At 44.5% G+C, this 24,439-nt stretch overlaps 1 protein-coding gene across 1 annotated transcript in view; it reads right to left on the reverse strand.

The window, feature by feature from the left end:
- Positions 1–6,187: 6,187 nt before the first annotated feature.
- fndc1 (fibronectin type III domain containing 1) overlaps positions 6,188–24,439 on the reverse strand; it is a 145,716-nt gene continuing 127,464 nt past the window's right edge. Inside the window, exons 16-22 of the mRNA XM_031800162.1 lie at positions 23,666–23,902; positions 21,653–21,761; positions 11,363–11,442; positions 11,117–11,146; positions 7,719–7,880; positions 7,220–7,342; positions 6,188–6,980 (exon numbers count right to left, since the gene is read on the reverse strand). Coding sequence (XP_031656022.1) covers positions 6,865–6,980; positions 7,220–7,342; positions 7,719–7,880; positions 11,117–11,146; positions 11,363–11,442; positions 21,653–21,761; positions 23,666–23,902 — 857 coding nt within the window. The 3' untranslated portion in view covers positions 6,188–6,864. The remainder of the gene's footprint in view (positions 6,981–7,219; positions 7,343–7,718; positions 7,881–11,116; positions 11,147–11,362; positions 11,443–21,652; positions 21,762–23,665; positions 23,903–24,439) is intronic.

Consider the following 24,439-nt stretch of genomic DNA (forward strand, 5'->3'; position numbering starts at 1 on the left):
GTGCCGGGACACCCCTTCCACATTGACGGCCCCTGCGTCTCGGTCCCCCGCTGGGACTTTTCCGCCAGCCAGCGGAAAAGTCCCTCTAGCACCGACTAATCTGGTACGGGTATACCAATATATTGGAGTGACCCAATATTGCAAAACATAACAAAAGTTACGTATGTAACCACGGTTATGTGAGCTATATGGGGTCTATATATAGGGGTGGACCCCAGCCATGACACAGGTGTCCCTCCGTCGCGTAGTGATACCAATATGTTGGAGTGATCCATATAGCTCACATAACCGTGGTTACATAGCTAACCTTTGTTGCGTCAGTTACTTTTGTGTTGTTGGCTTTATAGCCAGATGCTGTTCCAAACAGAGACCTGTTTCATCAGTTACTTTGGTGTTGTATTTATTACCTGCTCTTATTATCTGCTCTTGGTGCACTGGTATTGAGATTGTGCCCGATTGTGCCTGTTGCATCAGTTACTTGGGTGTTGTTGTCTTTATAACCAGCTGCTGTTCCAAACAGAGGCCTGTTGCATCGGTGATCTGCCCATTATTATTATTTTATTTTCCATTTTCTCATTATTCCTGACCTTTTCATATTTTCTGTTGATGCTCTCTTTCTCTTTTCCCCCCTCTCTCTCTCTCTCTCTCTCTCTCACGCATGCATCAACAAACACACACACACACACACACACACACACACACACACACACACACACACACACACACACACACACACACACACACACACACACACACACACACACACACACACACACACACACACACACACACACACACACATCAAAGTCCAGGAGTCTGTACAAAGTGATTTTATCCCTTTTCTCTGTTCTCTAACATCTGTAGCAGATGTGGTTGTCCCATAGCATGTGCTATTGCAGTGTGTTTCTCCTCCTCCTGTCTTCTTCCCTCACATTCTCTCTCCTCTTCTCTTCCCCAAAAGAAAGACACTTACTCAGGCTTATAGTATATAGTCTTTGAATGTGTATCAACTGTGGGGTCATCCCATGTTGTTACGAACATTTGAGAATGGACCAAAACGCCACTGTTCCATCTTCAGCTCAGAATTACTGCACTGTAAGACAGTAAGGAGCCAATACAAATATTTTTGTGTAGAGTCAAACCCAGAAGGGAAGCAGAAGTAGCCTTCACCTGCAACTCTTATCTGAAAAAAAGACAAAATGGTTTTACTATCAACCCAAAAACTACAATTTCCCACTGTGAAAATCATTACTTGCCCTATGAGGGGTGTCACCCAGTTCACCCTGCTGCCATGCCTTTTAAATGGGACTGACCGCCACAACACGTCTGACTGTTATCAGCCAACCCAAACAAAACTTTGTTTAAACGCAGCAGATAAGGAATGGCTGGGTTCACTGATAACACTGCAGTATTCTTCTATGGTTGAGTTCTTACTGGCTGTGATGAAAACATGGTGAGAGAATGGGCCACTTCCTAATGGTGAAGCCAACATGGTGATGGAGACTCTCTCAGTGATGGACGCCATAACGGAAAATAAAAACTCTCTTATGTTATGGGTCATGGAGGACATACTTCACCCTGGGCAAGATATTTAATTAATTATAGTGATGATAAATGTATCTTTGGGTTTAGCCTTGTGGGTATACCCTGTTACTTTCTCTGATTTCGATTGCTGTGGGGACCTGTTGAGGGCACAGAAAACAGATAAATGCCTACTTTGAAAACACTGGTAAATTTAAAAAAATACTCGTATAGGAAAACTCAGACGTGCCAGATTAACTTAGCAGAGGGCAGACTAGACTGCTGGTCCTGTTGTTGTGAGTTATTGAAGACATCAGTCAGAAAGACATATACTACTGAATAAAATTGATGAATTGAGCTTCAGGGTAAGAGGGTGTGTCATGTTTATGTAGCAAACGAAAGCAAAGCAAACCTGCAGCAATAGGAGTTGAATGTTTCGTCCATAATGTTGCATGGTCGGTGGTTAGGTTATTAGCAGGCCAAAAGTGGGCTACATGAAAAGTGTATTGGGATGGGTTTTCTCAGCAACAAAAGAGTGATCAAATTAAGATCCTACACCTGTATGCATACAAGAGGGCTACAACCAGAGACTGACAATGAGAATGAATCCCCCTGATAAATAAGTCATTACATTTTAACAGGAATATATTTTCACTTTTAGGGAGGTAATGTGGAAACTAAATAGTGTAGATATCTCCCGAGAATGAAATACAGTTTCCAGATGAACTACTTATTGAGTTTGATGGAGTTTGTTCAAGAGGGCAAAACAATACAGAAAATGAAATCAGTCAACCATATAGATATCAAAACCTTTTTCCAGAATGTTCCTCTGTTCCTTCCAAAGAACATTTCCTGTCCTCCAGTGAACTCCTTGATTCATGAATATATTAACCATCACTCTGCTGTTATCACATGAAAGTGACACTGTACAAGTAGCTCAGTATTCCTTCATACATGGAAACCTGTTGTCCACTGAAAGCTCTTGGGCCCCGTTACTCCAGCTGAGATGTCTAACTAACAGATGCCATCTCTGTCTCTCTGTCTCTGTCTCTGTCTCTGTCTCTGTCTCTGTCTCTCTCTCTCTCTCTCTGGTCTCTCTCTCTCTCTCTCTCTCTCTCGCCCCCTTACAAAAATTGTATTCTTGACCTTTGCCTGCAATTTTAAACGTCAAGATTGTAGAATAATAGTGAAGAATAATAGTGAAGACATCAAAACTATGAAAAAACACACATGGAATTATGTAGCAACCAAAAAAGTGTACAACAAATATATTTTATATTTTAGGTTCTTCAAAGTAGCCACCCTTTGCCTTGATGACAGCTTTGCACACTCATGGCATTCTCTCAACCAGCTTCACCTGGAATGCTTTTCCAAAATTCTTGAAGGAGTTCCCACATATGCTGAGCACTTGTTGGCTGCTTTTCCTTCACTCTGCAGTCCAACTCATCCCAAACCATCTCACTTGGGTTGAGGTTGGGTGATTGTAGAGGTCAGGTCTTCTGATGCAGAACCCTAACAAGTTCTCATTTACAACTGCGACCTGGCCACGAAAAAAGCAAAGCAGTTCGACACATACAACAACACAGAGTTACACATGGAATAAACAAAAAAAAGTATATATACAGTGTGTGCAAATGAGGTAAGACATTGGAAATCTGCAAATTAATTACTTAAAAATCATACAATGTGATTTTCTGGATTTTTGTTTTAGATTCCGTCTCTCACAGTTGAAGTGTACCTATGATAAAAATTACAGACCTCTAAATGCTTTGTAAGTAGGAAAACCTGCAAAATCGGGAGTGTATCAAATACTTGTTCTCCTCACTGTATCTGTTCCTGGTTCCAATTTTTTGAATGGAGCATGCTTATTTAAGATGGTGAGGAAAACACTTTTAAAGATTAACCAGGCATCCTCTACTGACGGGATAAGGTCAATACCATTCCAGGATACCCGGGCCAGGTCGATTAGAAATGCCTGCTCGCTGAAGTGTTTTAGCGTTTTGACAGTGATGAGAGGTGGTCGTTTGACCGCAGACCCATTACGGATGCAGGCAATGAGGCAGTGATCGCTGAGATCTTGGTTGAAAACAACAGAGGTGTATTTGGAGGGCAAGTTGGTTAGGATGATATCTATGAGGGTGCCCGTGTTTACGGATTTGGGGTTGTACCTGGTAGGTTCATTGATAATTTGTGTGAGATTGAGGGCATCAAGCTTAGATTGTAGGATGGCCGGGGTGTTAAGCATGTCCCAGTTTATGTCACCTAGCAGCACGAGCTCTGAAGATAGATGGGGGGCAATCAATTCACAAGCGTCAACGGTGAGAGACTTGATTCTGGAAATGTGGATTTTTAAACGTAGAAGCTCAAATTGTTTGGGTGCAGACCTGGATAGTATGACAGAACTCTGCAGCCTATTTCTGCAGTAGATTGCAACTCCGTCAATTTCCTTCTTGGTCAAATAGCCCTTACATAGCCTGAAGGTGTGTTAGTCATTGTCCTGTTGAAAAACAAATGATAGTCCCACTAAGTGCAAACCATATTGGATGGTGTATCGCTGCAGGATGCTGTTGTAGCCATGTTTGTTAAGTGTGCCTTGAATTCTAAATAAATCACAGTGTAACCAGCAAAGCACCCCCATGCTTCATGTTGGGAACCACCCAAGCGGAGATCATCCATTCAACTACTCTGCGTCTCACAAAGACATGGCGGTTGGAACCAAAAATTTCATATTTGGTCTCATAACATTTCCACTGGTCTAATGTCCATTGCTGGTGTTTCTTAGCCCAAGCAAGTCTCTTCTTCTTATTGGTGTCCTTTAGTATTACGTTTCAGGTAAGACCCAAATGCAGACTGTGTCGAAGTAACAATGTTTATTACAGCAACAGGGGCAGGCAAACGATAGGTCAAGGCAGGCATGGGTAGATTATCCAGAGTCTTGGGGCACAGGTAAATAACGGCAGGCAGGCTCAGGGTCAGGCAGAGGTCGGTAATCCAGAGTAGTGGGGCAAAGGTACAGGACGGCAGGCAGGCTCAGGGCAGGCAGAAAGGTCAAAAACTGGGAAAACTAGAAAGCAGGAAAAAACGAGAGACAGGAGTAGAGGGATAAACGCTGGTAGGCTTGATGAAACAAAACGAACTGGCAACAGACAAACAGAGAACAAAGGGATAAATACACAGGGGATATTGGAGAAGATGGGTGACACCTGGAGGGGGGTGGAGACAAGCACAAAGACAGGTGAAACAGATCAGGGCGCGACACTTTAGTAGTGGTTTCATTGTAGCAATTCGACCTGATTCACACAGTCTCCTTTGAACAATTGATGTTGAGATATGTCTGTTATTTGAACTCTGTAAAGCATTTATTTGGGCTGCAATTTTTTAGGCTGGTAACTCCAATAAACTTATCCTATGTAGCAGAGGTAACTCTGGGTCTTCCTTTCCTGTGGCGGTCCTCACGAGAGCCAGTTTTATCATAGCGCATGATGGTTTTTGTGACTGCACTTGAAGAAACTCTCAAAGTTCTTGAAATTTTCCGGAGTGACTGACCTTCATGTCTTAAAGTAATGATGGACTGACATTTATCTTTGCTGTTCTTGCCATAATATAGATTTGGTCTTTTACCAAATAGGACTATCTTCTGTATACCACCCCTACCTTGTCACAACATAACAAGGTCTGCCATGAGAGGTGACTGTATAGTTCCCCTAAGGAAAAGCACCTTTAGTAAATCTGCATTCTCTGTGAGAGCTTCCCATGTCTGGAATACACTGCCATCAGACACACATAACTGCACCACATATCACACTTTCACAAAATGCTTGAAGACATGGCTAAAGGTCAATCAGATTTGTGAACATGGTCCCTAGCTGTGTGTTGCCACTCCATGTTGTCTGTTGTCTGTAGCTTGTGAGGTGTGGAAACACTTTGTTGCTTTTATGAATTTTGTCTTGCTGCTTTTTGTTTTATGCTGCTCTGTCTTGCTTGTCCTATGTTGCTCTGTCTGTATGCTATGTCTTGCTTGTCCTGTGTTGCTATGTCTTGCTTGTTCTATGTTGCTATTGTCTATATTGTAATTGTTTTTAATAACCTGCCCAGGGACTGCGGTTGAAAATTAGCCGGTTGGCTAAAACCGGCACTTTTACTGAAATGTTGATTAATGTGCACTGTCCCTGTAAAAATAAAAATAAACTCAAACTCAAACTGATTGTCTCAAACGCATTAAGAAGGAAAGAAATTCACACCTGTTAATTGAAAGGCACACCTGTTAATTGAAATGCATTCCAGGTGACTACCACATGAAGCTGGTTGAGAGAATGCCAAGAGTGTGTAAAGCTGTCATCAAGGCAATGCATGGCTACTTTGAAGAATCTCAAATATAAAATATATTTTGATTTGTTTAACAGTTTTATTTGGTTACTACATGATTCCATATGTGTTATTTCATAGTTCTGATGTCTTCACTATTATTCTACAATGTAGAAAATAGTACAAAATAAAGAAAAACCCTTAATTGAGTAGGTGTGTCCAAACCTTTGACTGGTACTGTGGTTTAGACAGATTATGATACTAGATTGAAACTGAAACTCTATTTGCTTAGTAATGTTTGAGTTTCTTTAAACATGGACAATTCAGATATTCTCACGGAACAAATGAATCGTTAAGTTCCTTGTTTTCCATAGCACCTTTATTTAATGTCCAACCATTCCTGAGCAAATATTAAGTATTGTTATTCATTGTCTGTATACATACAACACTTCCACAGTAACTTCTGATCTTATGGAGTCTCGTAAATACAAAAGACTATAAAAACACTATGCATGTTCAAGAAAACTGACACCAAAACTAGTTGTCAAAAGCCATTACTGTATCATACTACTGTTATGAACAAGATCTCTTGATTGATAGTAAACACACATACAATCCCTTCGCTCCCATTAGTACTATTCAGTTTGTGCTTTGGTCTTTTACAGGATCTCCCATTTCATTAGTGTTGTCATGATCACAGGTGCACTTCCACTTGAGAATAGTTGGGAATAAACAAGGATTCTTTCCGATCCAGAAGACAAAAGTTAAACTAAGCAATAGCAATACATGCTTTTCCCCCCTCATATACAAACTGCTTTTATAAAAGTGCATGGTAATGAATACATGGAAATATTAGTGTTGTTTAAAGTATTATATTCTCTTTGATCTGAAGCAGTATAAGTTTGGAATGTTGTTGTCTTTCTGCTGTGGTTAGCAACAGTTCATCTCCAGGGGGCGGGGTCAGTGAGAGCATGACAGAGGCTGCAGCAGGTTGGAGTTTGTATGCCCTCGGTGATGACCTCTTTGTGACCCCCTGTGTTACCACTTGCCAGGGATGGGCACCCCACACTCGTACCATCCCACGAAGGGATGTGGCGTACGCCGGCCGATAGGTCCAAAGTTGACTGGCTCCTGCCTGTAAGAGCGATAGTAACCTGCACAGGGGAGGACCGGCACTGTTGTTATGCATTATAAATAGATGTAACACATTTTTTATGCTTTGTTAGAGGATTCTGACTGTTTCTTTTCAGCCTAGGATATTGAGGTTGTCTGTAATCAAGGCTCTGGGACTTAATATTAGCTGGAATATAATTATTTTTAATACCATAAAAACTATTCTACACCAGGCTGTAGGCGAGTGATGAATTTTGGGAGTTGATTTATGTTATTGTACCTTGTGCTGTGGGCAGATACGTTGAGAGGCTGGGGGAGCCTGTCCTCCCGTCTAGGTAAGAGTCTACAAACTGGCAGTGGTCCTCCCCATGGCCGAATGTGTCTGCTATACTGTGGAACATTTCTGGAAGGAGAGCGAGAGAGATGAGAGAGATGGAAGAGCCCTCAATGGTTAACAAAAGAACACACTCTCACACAATATTCCATTATGTAATGAGTCCACAGAGCCCCAAAACCATAAAACACCCAGTAGCATAGGGAAGAGATGTAAAGAAAGGGTGTGATTCAGATACATGTAGTGAAAGAGGGAGAGAATGAAAGGGAGAGCGAGAGGGTATGGTAGTGAAACAAGAACAGGAAAGCGTAAGGGAGAGAAATGGTGGTGAGATTATAAGAGAGAAAAGAATAGGAGAAACTGTAAAGCATCTTGAATTGATCCAAGACTTGAACTTGAGAGAGAGAGATAAGAATATAAAGGTGAGAAGTAACATCAGTAGTACCTTTCAGCCCATCGCCCATAAAGATTTTGTATCTCAGCGAGTTGCACAGGACCACGCCCACAAACTTTCTGTACCAGGTCCTCTTGACGTACTGGCTGCCCTTACAGGCACTGTGCTGGGGGTTGAATCTGAAGGAGAAGGGGATCCAGATAGGCTCTCCACCTAGAGGAAGGCAGGTAGCCCAGTAGTTAAGACCATTGGGCTAGTCGGCAGGGATTGGTTTGAATCCCTGCAGACTAGGTGAAAAATCGGTCTGTGCCCTTGAGGAAGATACTTAACCCTAGTTGTTCTGGATAAGCGTGTCTTCGAAATAACTACATTTTAAAAGTGTCTGCTAAATGGCATATATTACATAACCACTAAACTGTTGCGGTGAAGGTTGAGCTCTCAGCATGTCCTTCATGACAGTCCCTCCTGATCTAACAGAGTGCTTACTTAATGCTACACTCACAAAGCTAGTCATTAATACCTACTCTCAACCTGTCAGCTCTAACTGAGCTAGTCAAGACTAACTAATTGACTGCTCTTCCCTCTAGCTGACTCAACGGTTAACACGTCAACTTTTACTGAATTTTTGTTTTCATTTCAGCAATTTACCATCTGTGATGTTTTTGATGCCTTGCTTAAGTTCAGCAATTTACCATCAGTGATGTGCTAGATGCCTTGCTTAAGTTTGATGTAAACAAATTGAGTAGAGCTGATATGTTAGATCCTGTCACCCTGATTGCTGAATCATTAACCCATACTTTTAACCTAACGATTATATCTGGTACTATCCCCAACGTGGCCCATGTACTCCCCCTTCAGGTGGTGGTGACCCTTGTGACCTAAATAATGATCGCCCTATTTCTAAACTTTCTGCCAAGCTAAAATATAATAATCCTTGATTAATTCTCAGCTAAGATCTTTCTGATCTTTGAAATATATTCTGAATGTACATCAGTTGGGATTTAGACCAGGTCAAAGCACTATCTCTGCTGCATCCCTAGTTATAAATCCTGTGGTTAATTGTATAGATAAAAGGCTACATTGTGCTGCCCTCTTCATTGACCTGTCAAAGGCTTTCAATACTGTTAATCACTCACTGCTAATTCAGATGCTTTCATCAATTGGCCTAGACCAGGCTGCATGTAACTGGTTTAAAAATGACTTGACAGATAGGACTCGATGTGGTGTTAACTGACTGATGGTGTTAAATCAGGCTTCCTGGACATTACTAAAGGTGTCCCGCAAAGGTTGATTTTGGGTCCTGTAATTTTCACATTAACAATATCAACTTGCCTGTAAAAAATTGTAACCTGCACTTGTATGCCAATAATAATGTTATGTATGCTATTGCCCCCACAGTTGACAAGGCTCTATCTGAACTAAAGTCTGCCTTCATTGTATTACAGAAAAACTTTATTGACCTGAAATTAGTATTGAATGCAGGTAAAAGTAAGTATATGTTGTTCTCTAGAACGCATAAAAATAACTGATGATTTAAGCATGTACTATTGTCTATGTCTATATTGATTGTGTCCCTGCTTACAAGTATCTGGGCATCTGGATAGATGAAAAGCTATCTTTTAAAAAGCATCATGACGAGTTAGTTTAGAAGCTGAGAATAAAAATGGGCTTCTTTTATAGAAATAGGTCCTGCCTCTCAATAAATAGTAGAAATCAGATTATTCAGTCGATGTTCCTATCGATCCTAGACTATGGCGACATCATCTTTATGAATGCAGCTGCCACTTCATTAAAGCCGTTCGATGCAGTTTATTAAAGCACACTGTGCTTTATTACGGGCGACAATTTTAGCACTCATCACTGCATTCTCTACCAGAACGTTGGTTGTCCCTCTGTGATGTCATCACTGCATTCTCTACCAGAACGTTGGTTGTCCCTCTGTGATGTCATCACTGCATTCTCTACCAGAACGTTGGTTGTCCCTCTGTGATGTCATCACTGCATTCTCTACCAGAACGTTGGTTGTCCCTCTGTGATGTCATCACTGCATTCTCTACCAGAACGTTGGTTGTCCCTCTGTGATGTCATCACTGCATTCTCTACCAGAACATTGGTTGTCCCTCTTTGATGTCACGTAGGTTGATACATTGCTATATTTTCATATTTATTTCATTTTTTAAAAACACCTTTTTCATGGTATCCAATTGGTAGTTACAGTCTCGCTGCAACTCCCGTAAGGACTCGAGAGACGCGAAGGTCAAGAGCCGTGCGTCCTCCGAAACACGACCCAACAAAGCCACACTGCTTCTTGACACAATGCCGCTTAACCCAGAAGCCAGCCACACCAATGAGTCGGAGGAAACACTGTGTCAGCACGCCTGCGCCCGGCCCACCACAGGAGTCACTAGAGCGCGATGGGACAAAGACATCCCTGCTGGCCAAACTCTCCCCTAACCCGGACGACGCTGGGCCAATTGTGGGTATCCCGGTCGAGGCCGGCTGCGACAGAGCTTGGACTCGTACCAGGATCTCTAGTGGCACAGCTAGCACCGTGATGCAGTGCCTTAGACCACTGAGCCACTCAGGAGGCCAGGTTTTCATTTATAAAGCCCTTTTACAAAAAGTCTCACTGTATCTCACATCTTTACCACACCCGGTCTCAGGGATGCTAGCTCTGGAAATTCCTTTGGTCTCTACTGAGTTAGGTAAATCAGTGTTGAGTTTTTTTGCATTTTATTTGTGGAACAATTTTCAAAATGTTCTGAAAAGTGTATGTTTTGGTGCCTTTAGGCCAATTCAGAACGCTGATTATTACTGATGAATGTCTTTGTTTTTCATGACTGTGTTTCTTTCTTTCTGCTTGCATTTTGTATTTGTATTTTTATTTGTCTATTCTGTAATTGATGTAATTCAGGGCTCATCTGTAAAATAGACCTTGGTCTCAGTATGACTCCCTGATAAAATAAACTACACTCAACCTGTCAGTTCTCACAGAGCTAGTCAAGACTAACTACACATTCCCTTTATTAACAGTTTTCACCATTCCAGTCTCCTTTTCAGATACACAGTGAATTGTGCATAGCACCCAAGGGAAGGGGTAGGAAGGGGTGAGAGGGGAGGGAGTGAACGAGCACCTGCCCCCCTCATCCCCCCTCTTCGAAATACCTGACTCACTCTCTTAATTAAAAACAATAAATACCAAAACTGTACTTTGGCATCGTTTTACCACTATGGATGTCAGCCAAGTCCAGTGTATGTCAGTGTAGGTGCATGCAGCCTTTGGTATGCCCCAGACTGTTAACTCCTCACCAGCTTTCTGCAACTGTCACTTCGAGTTTCTTCAAATGACCTGAAGCAGTGATCTTCTGGACTAGAGCAATGTAGGCCAGCATGTTTTGTCAATATTGTTAGAGTAAGAGTAACATATGAGACATTTCCATACAACTCACCAGGCGGCCGTTCAATAAGAAGAGGGTCGTCTGAAAAACAGAAAAAGTTCAAATGAGAGACATGAACCGGAACAGAATTCATACATAAACTAAAAAAACTGGATGATACGGACAAGTAGATGTGGCCTTAGTAGATCTAGGATCAGCAAACCTATTTCCAATCCCAGAACCACAACCATTTGCAGGCACAAAGCAAAACTGACCCTAGAACAGTATTTAGCAACCTCACCTAATACTCATACAGACCTGATTCAGTGACATAGGTGAGCGTATCGCTAACCGGTCCCAGCCCAAAGATATTCTTTGCCTGGACTTTGAAGTAGTACCTGAGGTAAAAAAAAACAACCAAGACAAAATAGTGTGTATTAGAGAGAGCCATTATTACAGGCGTTACAGAGGCCAGGTCTCTGTTTCCACATGGAAGAGGTTTAGACCCTAATGACTATAGCAGATGGCTGGAAGGGAGGCAGCACTCGACTCCTGCACCATCAGAGAGGAGTGAGGGAGGCAGACTATAGCAGATGGCTAGGAAGGGAGGCAGCACTCGACTCCTGCACCGTCAGAGAGGAGTGAGGGAGGCAGACTATAGCAGATGGCTAGGAAGGGAGGCAGCACTCGACTCCTGCACCGTCAGAGAGGAGTGAGGGAGGCAGACTATAGCAGATGGCTAGGAAGGGAGGCAGCACTCGACTCCTGCACCATCAGAGAGGAGTGAGGGAGGCAGACTATAGCAGATGGCTAGGGAAGGGAGACAGCACTCGACTCCTGCACCGTCAGAGAGGAGTGAGGGAGGCAGACTATAGCAGATGGCAAGGAAGGGAGGCGGCACTCGACTCCTGCACCGTCAGAGAGGGGTGAGGGAGGCAGACTATAGCAGATGGCTAGGAAGGGAGGCAGCACTCGACTCCTGCACCGTCAGAGAGGGGTGAGGGAGGCAGACTATAGCAGATGGCTAGGAAGGGAGGCAGCACTCGACTCCTGCACCGTCAGAGAGGAGTGAGGGAGGCTGACTATAGCAGATGGCTAGGAAGGGAGACAGCACTCGACTCCTGCACCGTCAGAGAGGAGTGAGGGAGGCAGACTATAGCAGATGGCTAGGAAGGGAGGCAGCACTCGACTCCTGCACCATCAGAGAGGAGTGAGGGAGGCAGACTATAGCAGATGGCTATGAAGGGAGACGACTCCTGCACCATCAGAGAGGAGTGGGGGAGGCAGATTTAAGAGAATACTGTTTTTATGTTCCTATAGCAGGGAGAAAGAGATAAAGAAAGAGGGGGAATATGGTAGATTGAAAGAGGGGGAGAGAGGTAGGGTGAGTGAGAGAGAGGGAGGAAGAGAAAGAGAAAGACCTCAAAGCAGCAATGTCACAAAGAGAGCATTTCTATATGACACAACGTCCCTCCTGACCGATATAAAGCAGACTTTGAGCTCTGGGCCCGCATCCACAAAGCAACTCAGAGTAGGAGTTTGACATTTTAGATCATAAGAATAAGAAAGAAAAAAAAAAGATATATTATATTGTCAGATCCTAGATCAGTACTCCTACTCTGAGAAACTTTAGTCTCTGTGTGTTTTAAATACAGTGTAGGAATTATTCAATCGCCTCAGATTCAAAACAACACCATGAGACAAGACTGTTTGTGTGTTCTCCCTCCACTTCAGGGTTATGTACAGTAACTTGACGGTCCACTAATTTCCACCCAAACCCTTTAACGAGAGAGAGATTCTCATATAACTTTTGTCTATATACCTTGACTTCATATCTAGAGTTGTCTATCTTGTAACTATAGTTCTGGTGTAAGTAGGAGAGTTTCATGCCCTATATCCCTTGAGTGAGCAGCATTCTTCACCCTGTGCTTATTAAGCAGACCCCCCCACCCCCACACACACACCTGGAGACATCTGCCTCCATATAGACACACACATGTAGTGTTCCTTCAGTGTATACATGTCTTCAGATTTCTCCTTATATACAGCCAGCTCCAAGCAGCGTAGACCCTCACTCGGCCTGGCTCAGTTCAACCTTTCATGAACAATTATAAACTGTCAATCACTCTACCCGCCTTTTGCACATAAAGTTTTTACTCATACGCACACACACAGACACAGATGTACACACACACATCCACCCATACACAAGTCATATGCACACACACACAGACACACATGCACACAGACACAAACACACACAAACCACAGGGCAAAAGCTAACGCATGTTCAGTAGGCTTCTAAATTCCGAAGTTATGAATTTAGGAACATCTGTCTCTGTGTGTGCGTGCATGTGCATGTCCGCAGTGTCAGTGGATGATGTGTGTGATGTTCGTGGGACAACTCAGCATGTGTGTGTGTGACAGAGACAAATGTGCTGTTATGTGTAGGATTACATGTGTCTGCCTGTGCAAGGCTAACACCTGAGCGTGAACCTTTGGCTCGGGTATGAACCTTTGGCTCGGGTATGAACCTTTGGCTCGGGTATGAACCTTTGGCTTGGGTATGAACCTTTGGCTTGGGTATGAACCTTTGGCTCGGGTCTGGCTGTCAGAAGGAGGGGAAAGGTCTGGACAGCCCAGATCTTAACTAACTTGCCTAGTTAAATAAAGGTTGAATAAATAAAATATATAAACCTGTCCCCCTTACCAACTGTAACCTTGGAAACACATAACCTTGGGTATGGTGCAGAGCTGTGTGTGTGTGTGTCTGTGTCTGTGTCTGTGTGTGTGTGTCTATGTATGTGTCTGCCCATCGCTGAACTGGTCAGGTTTCCCGCTTATGATGTATTGACACACCTGCTCTGCATGAACTGTTTTCTGCTGTGTAACACCCCCCCCCTCTCTCTCTCTCCCTCTCTCTCTCCCTCTCTCTCTCTCTCTCTCTCTCTCTCACACTCTCTCTCTTTCTCCCTCTTTCTCTCTATCTCTCTTTCTCTATCTCTCTCTTTCTCTTTTTTGCCTCTTTCTCTCTCATGTGAGGATGCATCTCATGTATAATATTAACCCTGGATACAGAGTTATGGAGTGTTTAAGGTTGAAGTTGTGTGTGTTTCTTTCCTCTCTGTGGAGCTGAATAGACTGGGAGAGTGTGAGAGAGAAACAGGTACATAGAGAGAGAGAAACAGGCAGAGAGAGAGAGATAGGGAAAGAGAGAGAAACAGGCAGAGAGAGAGAGATAGGGAAAGAGAGAGAAACAGGCAGAGAGAGAGCGGGAAACAGGTACATAGAGAGAGAGAAACAGGTAGAGAGAGATAGGGAAAGAGAGAGAAACAGGCAGAGAGAGAGAGAGGGAAACAGGTACATAGAGAGAGAGAAACAGGTAGAGAGAGATAGGGAAACAGGTACATAGAGAGAGAGAAACAGGTAGAGAGAGAAAGAGAGGGAAACATGTAGAGAGAGAGAGGGAAACAGGTAGAGAGAGAGAGAGGGAAACAGGTACATAGAGAGAGAGAAACAGGTAGAGAGAGAAAGAGAGGGAAACAGGTAGAGAGAGAGAGAGGGAAACAGGTAGAGAGAGAAAGAGAGGGAAACAGGTAGAGAGAGAGAGAGGGAAACAGGTACATAGAGAGAGAGAAACAGGTAGAGAGAGATAGGGAAACAGGTACATAGAGAGAGAGAAACAGGTAGAGAGAGAAAGAGAGGGAAACAGGTAGAGAGAGAGAGAGAGAGATAGGGAAACAGGTACATAGAGAGAGAGAAACAGGTAGAGCGAGAGATAGGGAAAGAGAAACAGGTACATAGAGAGAGAAAGAAAGAAACATCGAGAAAAAGAGGGTGGTAGTTTATTTGAACTGGCTAATCACAAAAGGTCAGTGGTTCAAGCACAGTGTAGGCTGCTCACTCCATGAGCGCACAGTCGAGCTACCAAGAACTCATTAGTATCCAAACGTTATCTCCGTTCACATTGCATAGAGCAAAAAAAGATAAATCTGACCCAGAAACAGAGTTTATTTTGGGTCAACTCTTTTCAGCGAACTGTGCCCAACTCCAAAATAATACCCATAACCTTTTTATATATTACATTTGAGAGAAAATAGCAACAGCCTCCCTAGGTTTGTATGCTTAGATCCCGCTACCAGGATCGATATGACAACAGCCAGTGAAAGTGCAGGGCGACAAATTCAAACAACAGAAATCTCATAATTAAAATTCCTCAAACATACAAGTATTTTACACCATTTTAAAGATAAACTTGTTGTTAATCCCACCACAGTGTCCGATTTCAAAAAGGCTTTACGACGAAAGCACACCAAATGATTATGTTAGGTCAGTACCTAGTCACAGAAAAACACAGCCATTTTCCAGCCAAAGAGAGGAGTCACAAAAAGCAGAAATAGAGATAAAATGAATCACTAACCTTTGATGATCTTCATCAGATGACACTCATAGGACTTCATGTTACACAATACATGTATGTTTTCTTCAATAAAGTTCATATTTATATCCAAAAATCTCAGTTTACATTTGCGCGTTACGTTCAGTAATGTTTTGCTTCCAAAACATCCAGTGATTTTGCAGAGAGCCACATCAATTTACAGAAATATTCATCATAAATGTTGATGAAAATACAAGTGTTGAGCATGGAACTTTAGATAAACTTCTCCTTAATGCATTGCTGTGTCAGATTTCAAAAAAGCTTTACGGAAAAAGCATACCATGCTCATGTATCCAAGATGGCGTAGCAGTCAGACGTCTTGTCGTGTCGTGTCCCTTGTATATATCGTTTTTTTACATATTTTTCTTCGCATATCTTTTAAAACATTTTGCTAAACCTCAACTTATAAATACTCTCCTGCAACCGGCCTCACCCAATGTAGCGCGGATCTGCTTTTTTTCCCAAAAGTATTTATATTTACTTCGGATCCGGGACCCCCCTCAACTGAAGCTAGCCAGCTAACTACCAGCTATCAGCAAACCATTGCTAGCGGTCTTCAGCTAACCGGTCATCAGCTAACCTTTAGCTCGGAAAGCTCTCGCCAGTTCGAACAACGCGACTCTAACCAGAGCATAACGGACCTATTATTTTTTATCCCCGGATTCCCACCGCAAAAGGAACATTTTCAGCTGGATCTTCACAACTAGCTAACTAGCTAACCGCAACCCCGGATGATTACTCCTGGCTAGCGTTTCCACCCACTTAGCTTGAAGCTATCCTGGCCAGAGCTCCTGTGCTACCACCGAAGCATACTCCTGGGCTACAATATCCGGACCCACGACCGGTCTATCGATGTCACCGCATGAAGAGGCATAAACAGACTCACCCCATCGCGACGTCTCCCAAAGGCTAACTTTCTAGCCCTTGCTATCTCCTTGCTTGCTAATTCGGCCTGCTAACTGCTAGCTTGTTTAGCCCCGGTCCACTAACTGCTACCTTGTTTAGCCCCGGCCTACTAACTGTTAGCTTGTTAGCACAGGCCTGCTAACTGTCTGAATCGCCGCTTCCCAACCACTCACTGGACCCATATTTACTTTCATTCTCTTTTCGATTTTTAATTCGTTTATACGCTCCGGTAACCTGCCTCACCCAATGTGATACGGAATCGCTATTATTTTTAATTTTTAGAACACACTCAAGAACCTCCAGAAGCTAACCAGCTAACTAGCTACAAGCTATTTAGTCATTGTTAGCCACTGCTAGCGGCTTTTACCTTTTACCTTCTGCACAGCCAGACAGTTTTTTGGGATAATACTCGCCAGTCTACCTTCCCTGCCCCATCCACCGCTGCCCCCTGGACACTGATCACTTGGCTACATAGCTGATGCATGCTGGACTGTCCATTAATCACGGTACTCCATTCTGCTTGTTTATGTTTTATCTGTCGGCCCCAGCCGCACTCAGGCTCTGTGTGTAGTTAATCCGACCCTCCCTGCCTAGTCAACGCCATTTTACCTGCTGTTGTTGTGCTAGCTGATTAGCTGTTGTTGTCTCACCTACTGTTTTAGCTACTGTTTTAGCTAGCTCTCCCAATTCAACACCTGTGATTACTGTATGCCTCGCTGTATGTCTCTCTCAAATGTCAACATGCCTTGTATACTGTTGTTCAGGTTAGTTATCATTGTTTTAGTTTACAATGGAGCCCCTAGTTCCACCCTTCATACCCCTGATACCTCCTTTGTCCCACCTCCCACACATGCAGTGACCTCACCCATTACAACCAGCATGTCCAGTGATACAACCTCTCTCATCATCACCCAGTGCCTGGGCTTACCTCCGCTGTACCCGCACCCCACCATACCCCTGTCTGCGCATTATGCCCTGAATATATTCTACCATGCCCAGAAATCTGCTCCTTTTATTCTCTGTCCCCAACGCTCTAGGCGACCAGTTTTGATAGCCTTTAGCCGCACCCTCATTCTACTCCTCCTCTGTTCCGCGGGTGATGTGGAGGTAAACCCAGGCCCTGCATGTCCCCAGGCACCCTCATTTGCTGACTTCTGTAATCGAAAAAGCCTTGGTTTCATGCATGTCAACATCAGAAGCCACCTCCCTAAGTTTGTTTTACTCACTGCTTTAGCACACTCTGCTAACCCTGATGTCCTTGCCGTGTCTGAATCCTGGCTCAGGAAGGCCACCAGAAATTCAGAGATTTCCATACCCAACTAGAACATTTTCCGTCAAGATAGAACTGCCTGCAAAGTAATGTCATACTTTCCAGGTCCATACCCAAACAGTTCGAACTACTAATTTTGAAAATTACTCTCTCCAGAAATAAATCTCTCACTGTTGCCGCCTGCTACCGACCCCCCCTCAGTTCCCAGCTGTGCCCTGGACACCATTTGTGAATTGATTGCGCCCCATCTAGCTTCAGAGTTTGTTCTGTTAGGTGACCTAAACTGGGATATGCTTAACACCCCGGCAGTCCTACAATCTAAGCTAGATGCCCTCAATCTCACACAAATCATCAAGGAACCCACCAGGTACAACCCTAAATCTGTAAACAAGGGCACCCTCATAGACGTCATCCTGACCAACTGGCCCTCCAAATACACCTCCTCTGTCTTCAACCAGGATTTCAGCGATCATTGCCTGTATCCGCTACGGAGCCAGGAAAGCTAAGGCCAGCTTCTTCAGGCAGAAATTTGCATCCTGTAGCTCCAACTCCAAAAAGTTCTGGGACACTGTGAAGTCCATGGAGAACAAGAGCACCTCCTCCCAGCTGCCCACTGCACTGAGGCTAGGTAACACGGTCACCACCGATAAATCCATGATTATCGAAAACTTCAACAAGCATTTCTCAACGGCTGGCCATGCCTTCCGCCTGGCTACTCCAACCTCGGCCAACAGCTCCGCCCCCCCCGCAGCTACTCGCCCAAGCCTCTCCAGGTTCTCCTTTACCCAAATCCAGATAGAAGATGTTCTGAAAGAGCTGCAAAACCTGGACCCGTACAAATCAGCTGGGCTTGACAATCTGGACCCTCTATTTCTGAAACTATCCGCCGCCATTGTCGCAACCCCTATTACCAGCCTGTTCAACCTCTCTTTCATATCGTCTGAGATCCCCAAGGATTGGAAAGCTGCCGCAGTCATCCCCCTCTTCAAAGGGGGAGATCAGTTCAGTGTGTCAAATCGGAGGGCATGCTGTCCGGTCCTCTGGCAGTCTCTATGGGGGTGCCACAGGGTTCAATTCTCGGGCCGACTCTTTTCTCTGTATATATCAATGATGTTGCTCTTGCTGCAGGCAATTCCCTGATCCACCTCTACGCAGACGACACCATTCTATATACTTCCGGCCCGTCCTTGGACACTGTGCTATCTAACCTCCAAACGAGCTTCAATGCCATACAACACTCCTTCCGTGGCCTCCAACTGCTCTTAAACGCTAGTAAAACCAAATGCATGCTTTTCAACCGTGCCTGCACCCGCACGCCTGACCAGCATCACCACCCTGGATGGTTCCGACCTTGAATATGTGGACATCTATAAGTACCTAGGTGTCTGGCTAGACTGTAAACTCTCCTTCCAAACTCATATCAAACATCTCCAATCGAAAATCAAGTCAAGAGTCGGCTTTCTATTCCGCAACAAAGCCTCCTTCACTCACGCCGCCAAACTTACCCTAGTAAAACTGACTATCCTACCGATCCTCGACTTCGGCGATGTCATCTACAAAATTGCTTCCAACACTCTACTCAGCAAACTGGATGCAGTTTATCACAGTGCCATCCGTTTTGTCACTAAAGCACCTTATACCACCCACCACTGCGACTTGTATGCTCTAGTCGGCTGGCCCTCGCTACATATTCGTCGCCAGACCCACTGGCTCCAGGTCATCTACAAGTCCATGCTAGGTAAAGCGCCGCCTTATCTCAGTTCACTGGTCACGATGGCAACACCCATCCGTAGCAAGCGCTCCAGCAGGTGTATCTCACTGATCATCCCTAAAGCCAACACCTCATTTGGCCGCCTTTCGTTCCAGTTCTCTGCTGCCTGTGACTGGAACGAATTGTAAAAATCGCTGAAGTTGGAGACTTTTATCTCCCTCACCAACTTCAAACATCTGCTATCTGAGCAGCTAACCGATCGCTGCAGCTGTACATAGTCTATCGGTAAATAGCCCACCCATTTTTACCTACCTCATCCCCATACTGTATTTATTTACTTTTCTGCTCTTTTGCACACCAATATCTCTACCTGTACGTGACCATCTGATCATTTATCACTCCAGTGTTAATCTGCAAAATTGTAATTATTCGCCTACCTCCTCATACCTTTTGCACACAATGTATATAGACTCCCCTTTTTTTTCTACTGTGTTATTGACTTGTTAATTGTTTACTCCATGTGTAACTCTGTGTTGTCTGTTCACACTGCTATGCTTTATAAGGTCAGGTCGCAGTTGCAAATGAGAACTTGTTCTCAACTAGCCTACCTGGTTAAATAAAGGTGAAATAAAAAATACAAAAATAAAAAAATTATCTGAGTACAGCGCTCAGACACAAAAACAAGCCATACAGATATCCACCATGTTGTGGAGTCAGTAAAAGTCAGAAATCGCGTTATAAATATTCACTTACCGTTGATGATCTTCATCAGAATGCACTCCCAGGAATCGCAGTTCCACAATAAATGTTTGTTTTGTTCGATAAAGTCCATAATTTATGTCCAAATACCTCCTTTTTGTTCCCGCCTTGAGTTCACAAATACAAATTCAAGACGCGCTGGTCAGATGAAAAGTAAAAAATTCCATTACAGTTCGTAGAAACATGTCAAACGATATATAGAATCAATCTTTAGGATGTTTTTAACATAAATCTTCAATAATGTTTCAACCGGAGAATTCCTTTGTCTTTAGAAAGGAAAAGGAACGCAGCTACCTCTCACGGGAGCGCACGTGATCAGCTCATGGCAGACACCTGATTGAAAGAGCTCTCATTCCCCCCTCCTTCACAGTAGCAGCCTGAAACAATGTTCTAAAGACTGTTGACATCTAGTGGAAGCCTTAGGAAGTGCAATATGACCACATAGACACTGTATATTCAATAGGCAATGAGCTGAAAAACTTCAAACCTCAGATTTCCCACTTCCTGGTTGGATTTTATTCTCAGATGTTTGCCTGCCATTTGAGTTCTGTTATACTCACAGACATCATTCAAACAGTTTTAGAAACGTCAGAGTGTTTTCTATCCAAATCTACTAATAATATGCATATCTTAGCTTCTAGGCCTGAGTAGCAGGCAGTTTACTCTGGGCACCTTGTTCATCCAAGCTACTCAGTACTACCCCCCCCAGCCTTAACTAAAGAAGCGTAAGTTTTCATACGCATCTTTAGAAAGATGCAACCTGTAAACCATAAGGAACACAGCCCTACATCATAACAGTGCCGCGTGTTTCATCTGTGTGGGTGTGTGTGTGTGTGTGTGTGTGTGTGTGTGTGTGTGTGTGTGTGTGTGTGTGTGTGTGTGTGTGTGTGTGTGTGTGTGTGTGTGTGTGGCGCTGGTGTCTGCTCTATGTACATTCCTGTGTGAGTCTCAGTGGAGTATCTCAGCACGTTGTTTTCAGGGTGATTTCAACGTGTTTTCAAACCTGCCTCTATCTAGTCAGCTCTGATTTATGTCACTCTGAGGGCTTATTCACTTAAATAAGCATTACAATACCACGCTTTGCTGGTCTCTGACTGGGCCTGATATCACAACTGTAAATACACAAGAATTACACACAGATACAGTGTACACATGTTGTGTGTCTAACATCACTGAGACCTACCGGGAACAATAATCATTTAAACACACATTCCAATACCCTGTAGCTATAAACACTTACACACAGATGCAAACACGCAGCCAAACACCTGCATAGACTGCACACAAATCGGTATAGAAACTATGACCCGTAGAATCTCTCAAATCTTTTGTTTGTGTACCCGGTCGCTCGCATAAGATTAGAGTTTGAACATTGAATACACAACACGCACGCACACACACACACACACACACACACACACACACACACACACACACACACACACACACACACACACACACACACACACACACACACACACACACACACACACACACACACACACAAACAGAGCATATTCTCACCTGGAGTTGGGTTTGAGGTTCTCTACAGCCAGGTGTGTGCCGCTGGAAGCGCTGGAGGACCACCTGTTGTTGAGGATGTCATCATATGAGGCGCTGTGGACCATGTAGCCTGCAGGGGTCACACACATGGCAAGGGTTAGGGGGCAAAGGTGACGAGAGATTACAGAAGAGAGACAGATCCATTTTGAAGTTTAAGAAAGAGGTGGCCATCTTGTTAGTGTGGTCTGAGGTCTGAGGTTTTCAGAGGATTTTCATTTTAGAGGAGAGTGATTGGAGCCAGGACAACAATCACAACTAATTTTAAAGGTATCAGTTGTTTTAAACTAGAGACAGCCTCCATAAGTCACATTGTGGATCTGTCAACCACTACCCATACCGAGCCTCTCTGTTTCTCACCTCTTCTTTTGCCTCTGCTCTCTCACACACACACACAGGAGGGTAATCCGACATAAAGCCCCAGGCCAGTGTGTGAGTCGAGAGTTCATGGAATGCTCAGATCATGCCACTCAGCCAGTGGAAACTCTACGAGGGCCAGGCTCACCGCTTCCCGCCACATCAAGCCACGATGTGTTCCTATTGAATGTTTTAGGACCTAATATTTCTGCTGAAGCAAGGACAACACAGCTGGCTCAAGATTATGTTGTTCCCTCTTTCTCTCCCACTATTGCAGCCTGTCACTCACTTCTTCTCCTCCTCTCCTCCTTTAATTTTCTCTCTCCCTCTCTTTCTTTCCTCTGATCATTTTCCTGATAACTGAGAGAAGACAGGAACTGTAGTATATGATAACAAATAGCCCAGTGATTATACTAAACAATGTGAATGAGAGACAGATGAAGAGGAGAGGGGATAAGTAACACAATTTGCAACACATCTGGAAAACCACATGAGAGAGAAAGAGCGAGATCGGAAAGGAAGTGATAGGGGTGTGGAGAGAGAGGGGGGGGGGGGGGGTCAAGTACAGCCTCCTTTACAGTAATCAAAACTCTGTGATGTCTAAAACATCGGGGTCGGGCGAGTCCCTAAAATCTAACTAGCAGCTCACTAGTACATCAACAACCAGTTAGATTATTTCTGCTGACCAGCTATGATCCTTTGAGAAGCACAACAAATGGGTGAAGTCAGACTAAGTGCACACTAGCTGCTTGAAGCACTGACAGAATACTCTTGACACTTACAGGACTAGAAAGCTGCTAGTCACCCTGCGTGACATTGTGGTCCACTCCCCTGACACCATATCGTCCTTTAGTGGGATGGTCCAGTCCAGTCCACTCACCTGACACCATATAGTCCTTTAGTGGGATGGCCCAGTCCAGTCCACTCCCCTGACACCATATCGTCCTTTAGTGGGATGGCCCAGTCCAGTCCACTCACCTGACACCATGTCGTCCTTTAGTGGGATGGTCCAGTCCAGTCCACTCACCTGACACCATATAGTCCTTTAGTGGGATGGCCCAGTCCAGTCCACTCCCCTGACACCATATCGTCCTTTAGTGGGATGGCCCAGTCCAGTCCACTCACCTGACACCATGTCGTCCTTCAGGGGGATGGCCCAGTCCAGTCCACTCCCCTGACACCATGTCGTCCTTTAGTGGGATGGCCCAGTCCAGTCCACTCCCCTGACACCATGTCGTCCTTTAGTGGGATGGCCCAGTCCAGTCCACTCCCCTGACACCATGTCGTCCTTTAGTGGGATGGCCCAGTCCAGTCCAGTCCACTCCCCTGACACCATGTCGTCCTTTAGTGGGATGGCCCAGTCCAGTCCACTCCCCTGACACCATGTCGTCCTTTAGTGGGATGGCCCAGTCCAGTCCACTCACCTGACACTATGTCGTCCTTTAGTGGGATGGCCCAGTCCAGTCCACTCACCTGACACCATGTCGTCCTTTAGTGGGATGGCCCAGACCAGTCCACTCACCTGACACCATGTCGTCCTTCAGGGGGATGGCCCAGTCCAGTCCACTCACCTGACACCATGTCGTCCTTTTGTGGGATGGCCCAGTCCAGTCCACTCACCTGACACCATGTCGTCCTTCAGGGGGATGGCCCAGTCCAGGATGACGAACGAGTGACAGCCTTCCATGGCGACCACGGTGATGTTGTGGGGCTTGTTCTTGGGCGGCTGTTTCTGATTGGAGGCCAGGCTGTCTTTCTTGAACAGGTTCTCCAAGACGTCCACCTGGAGGTATTCCAGAGCCTCCGTCAGCGAGCACGGAGCACCCGGATCCTTCTGGATGAAGTTCACGTATGGAGCTGTAGGGAGGGATGGGAGTGGAGGGTGGATGGCAGGGAGGGATGGGAGTGGAGGGGGATGGCAGGGAGGGATGGGAGTGGAGGGGGGATGGGATGGGGAGGCAGGAAGATGGTTGATCAATTATGTTACATTGTTGCTGGTTTTACGCTCCAATCAAGAAACCCTTTGGGAGAGCACCGGTTTTCGTTGGACTACATCTTTACCGAACACTAAAACAATTTTGTTGATACAAGAAGGCAATGTTGTAACATCTGCTGGTGGACAATAAAGTCTCATATGACAATATTTGGCAACAATCTATTGTGTTTAGAAGCCAGTCCATGAGAGTCTCTCTGTTAGTCAGGAGTTTAGGAGAAGTAAGACTGGGTGTTTTTGAGTAGTATAACGGGCCGTGTGAGACCTCCAGTCCCTTCTTTCCTCCTCTTTGGGTGATTCTCTGTCTGTGTCTGTCTGTATTTCCCTCGTTCTCTGTGTCAGTGGGAGCTAGTGCCAGATGGATCCATACACAGCTGTGAACACTTGCAGAACTCCCAGAA

Source organism: Oncorhynchus kisutch, linkage group LG21 (genome assembly GCF_002021735.2).
Source record: "Oncorhynchus kisutch isolate 150728-3 linkage group LG21, Okis_V2, whole genome shotgun sequence".
Classification (NCBI taxonomy): Eukaryota; Metazoa; Chordata; class Actinopteri; order Salmoniformes; family Salmonidae; genus Oncorhynchus; species Oncorhynchus kisutch.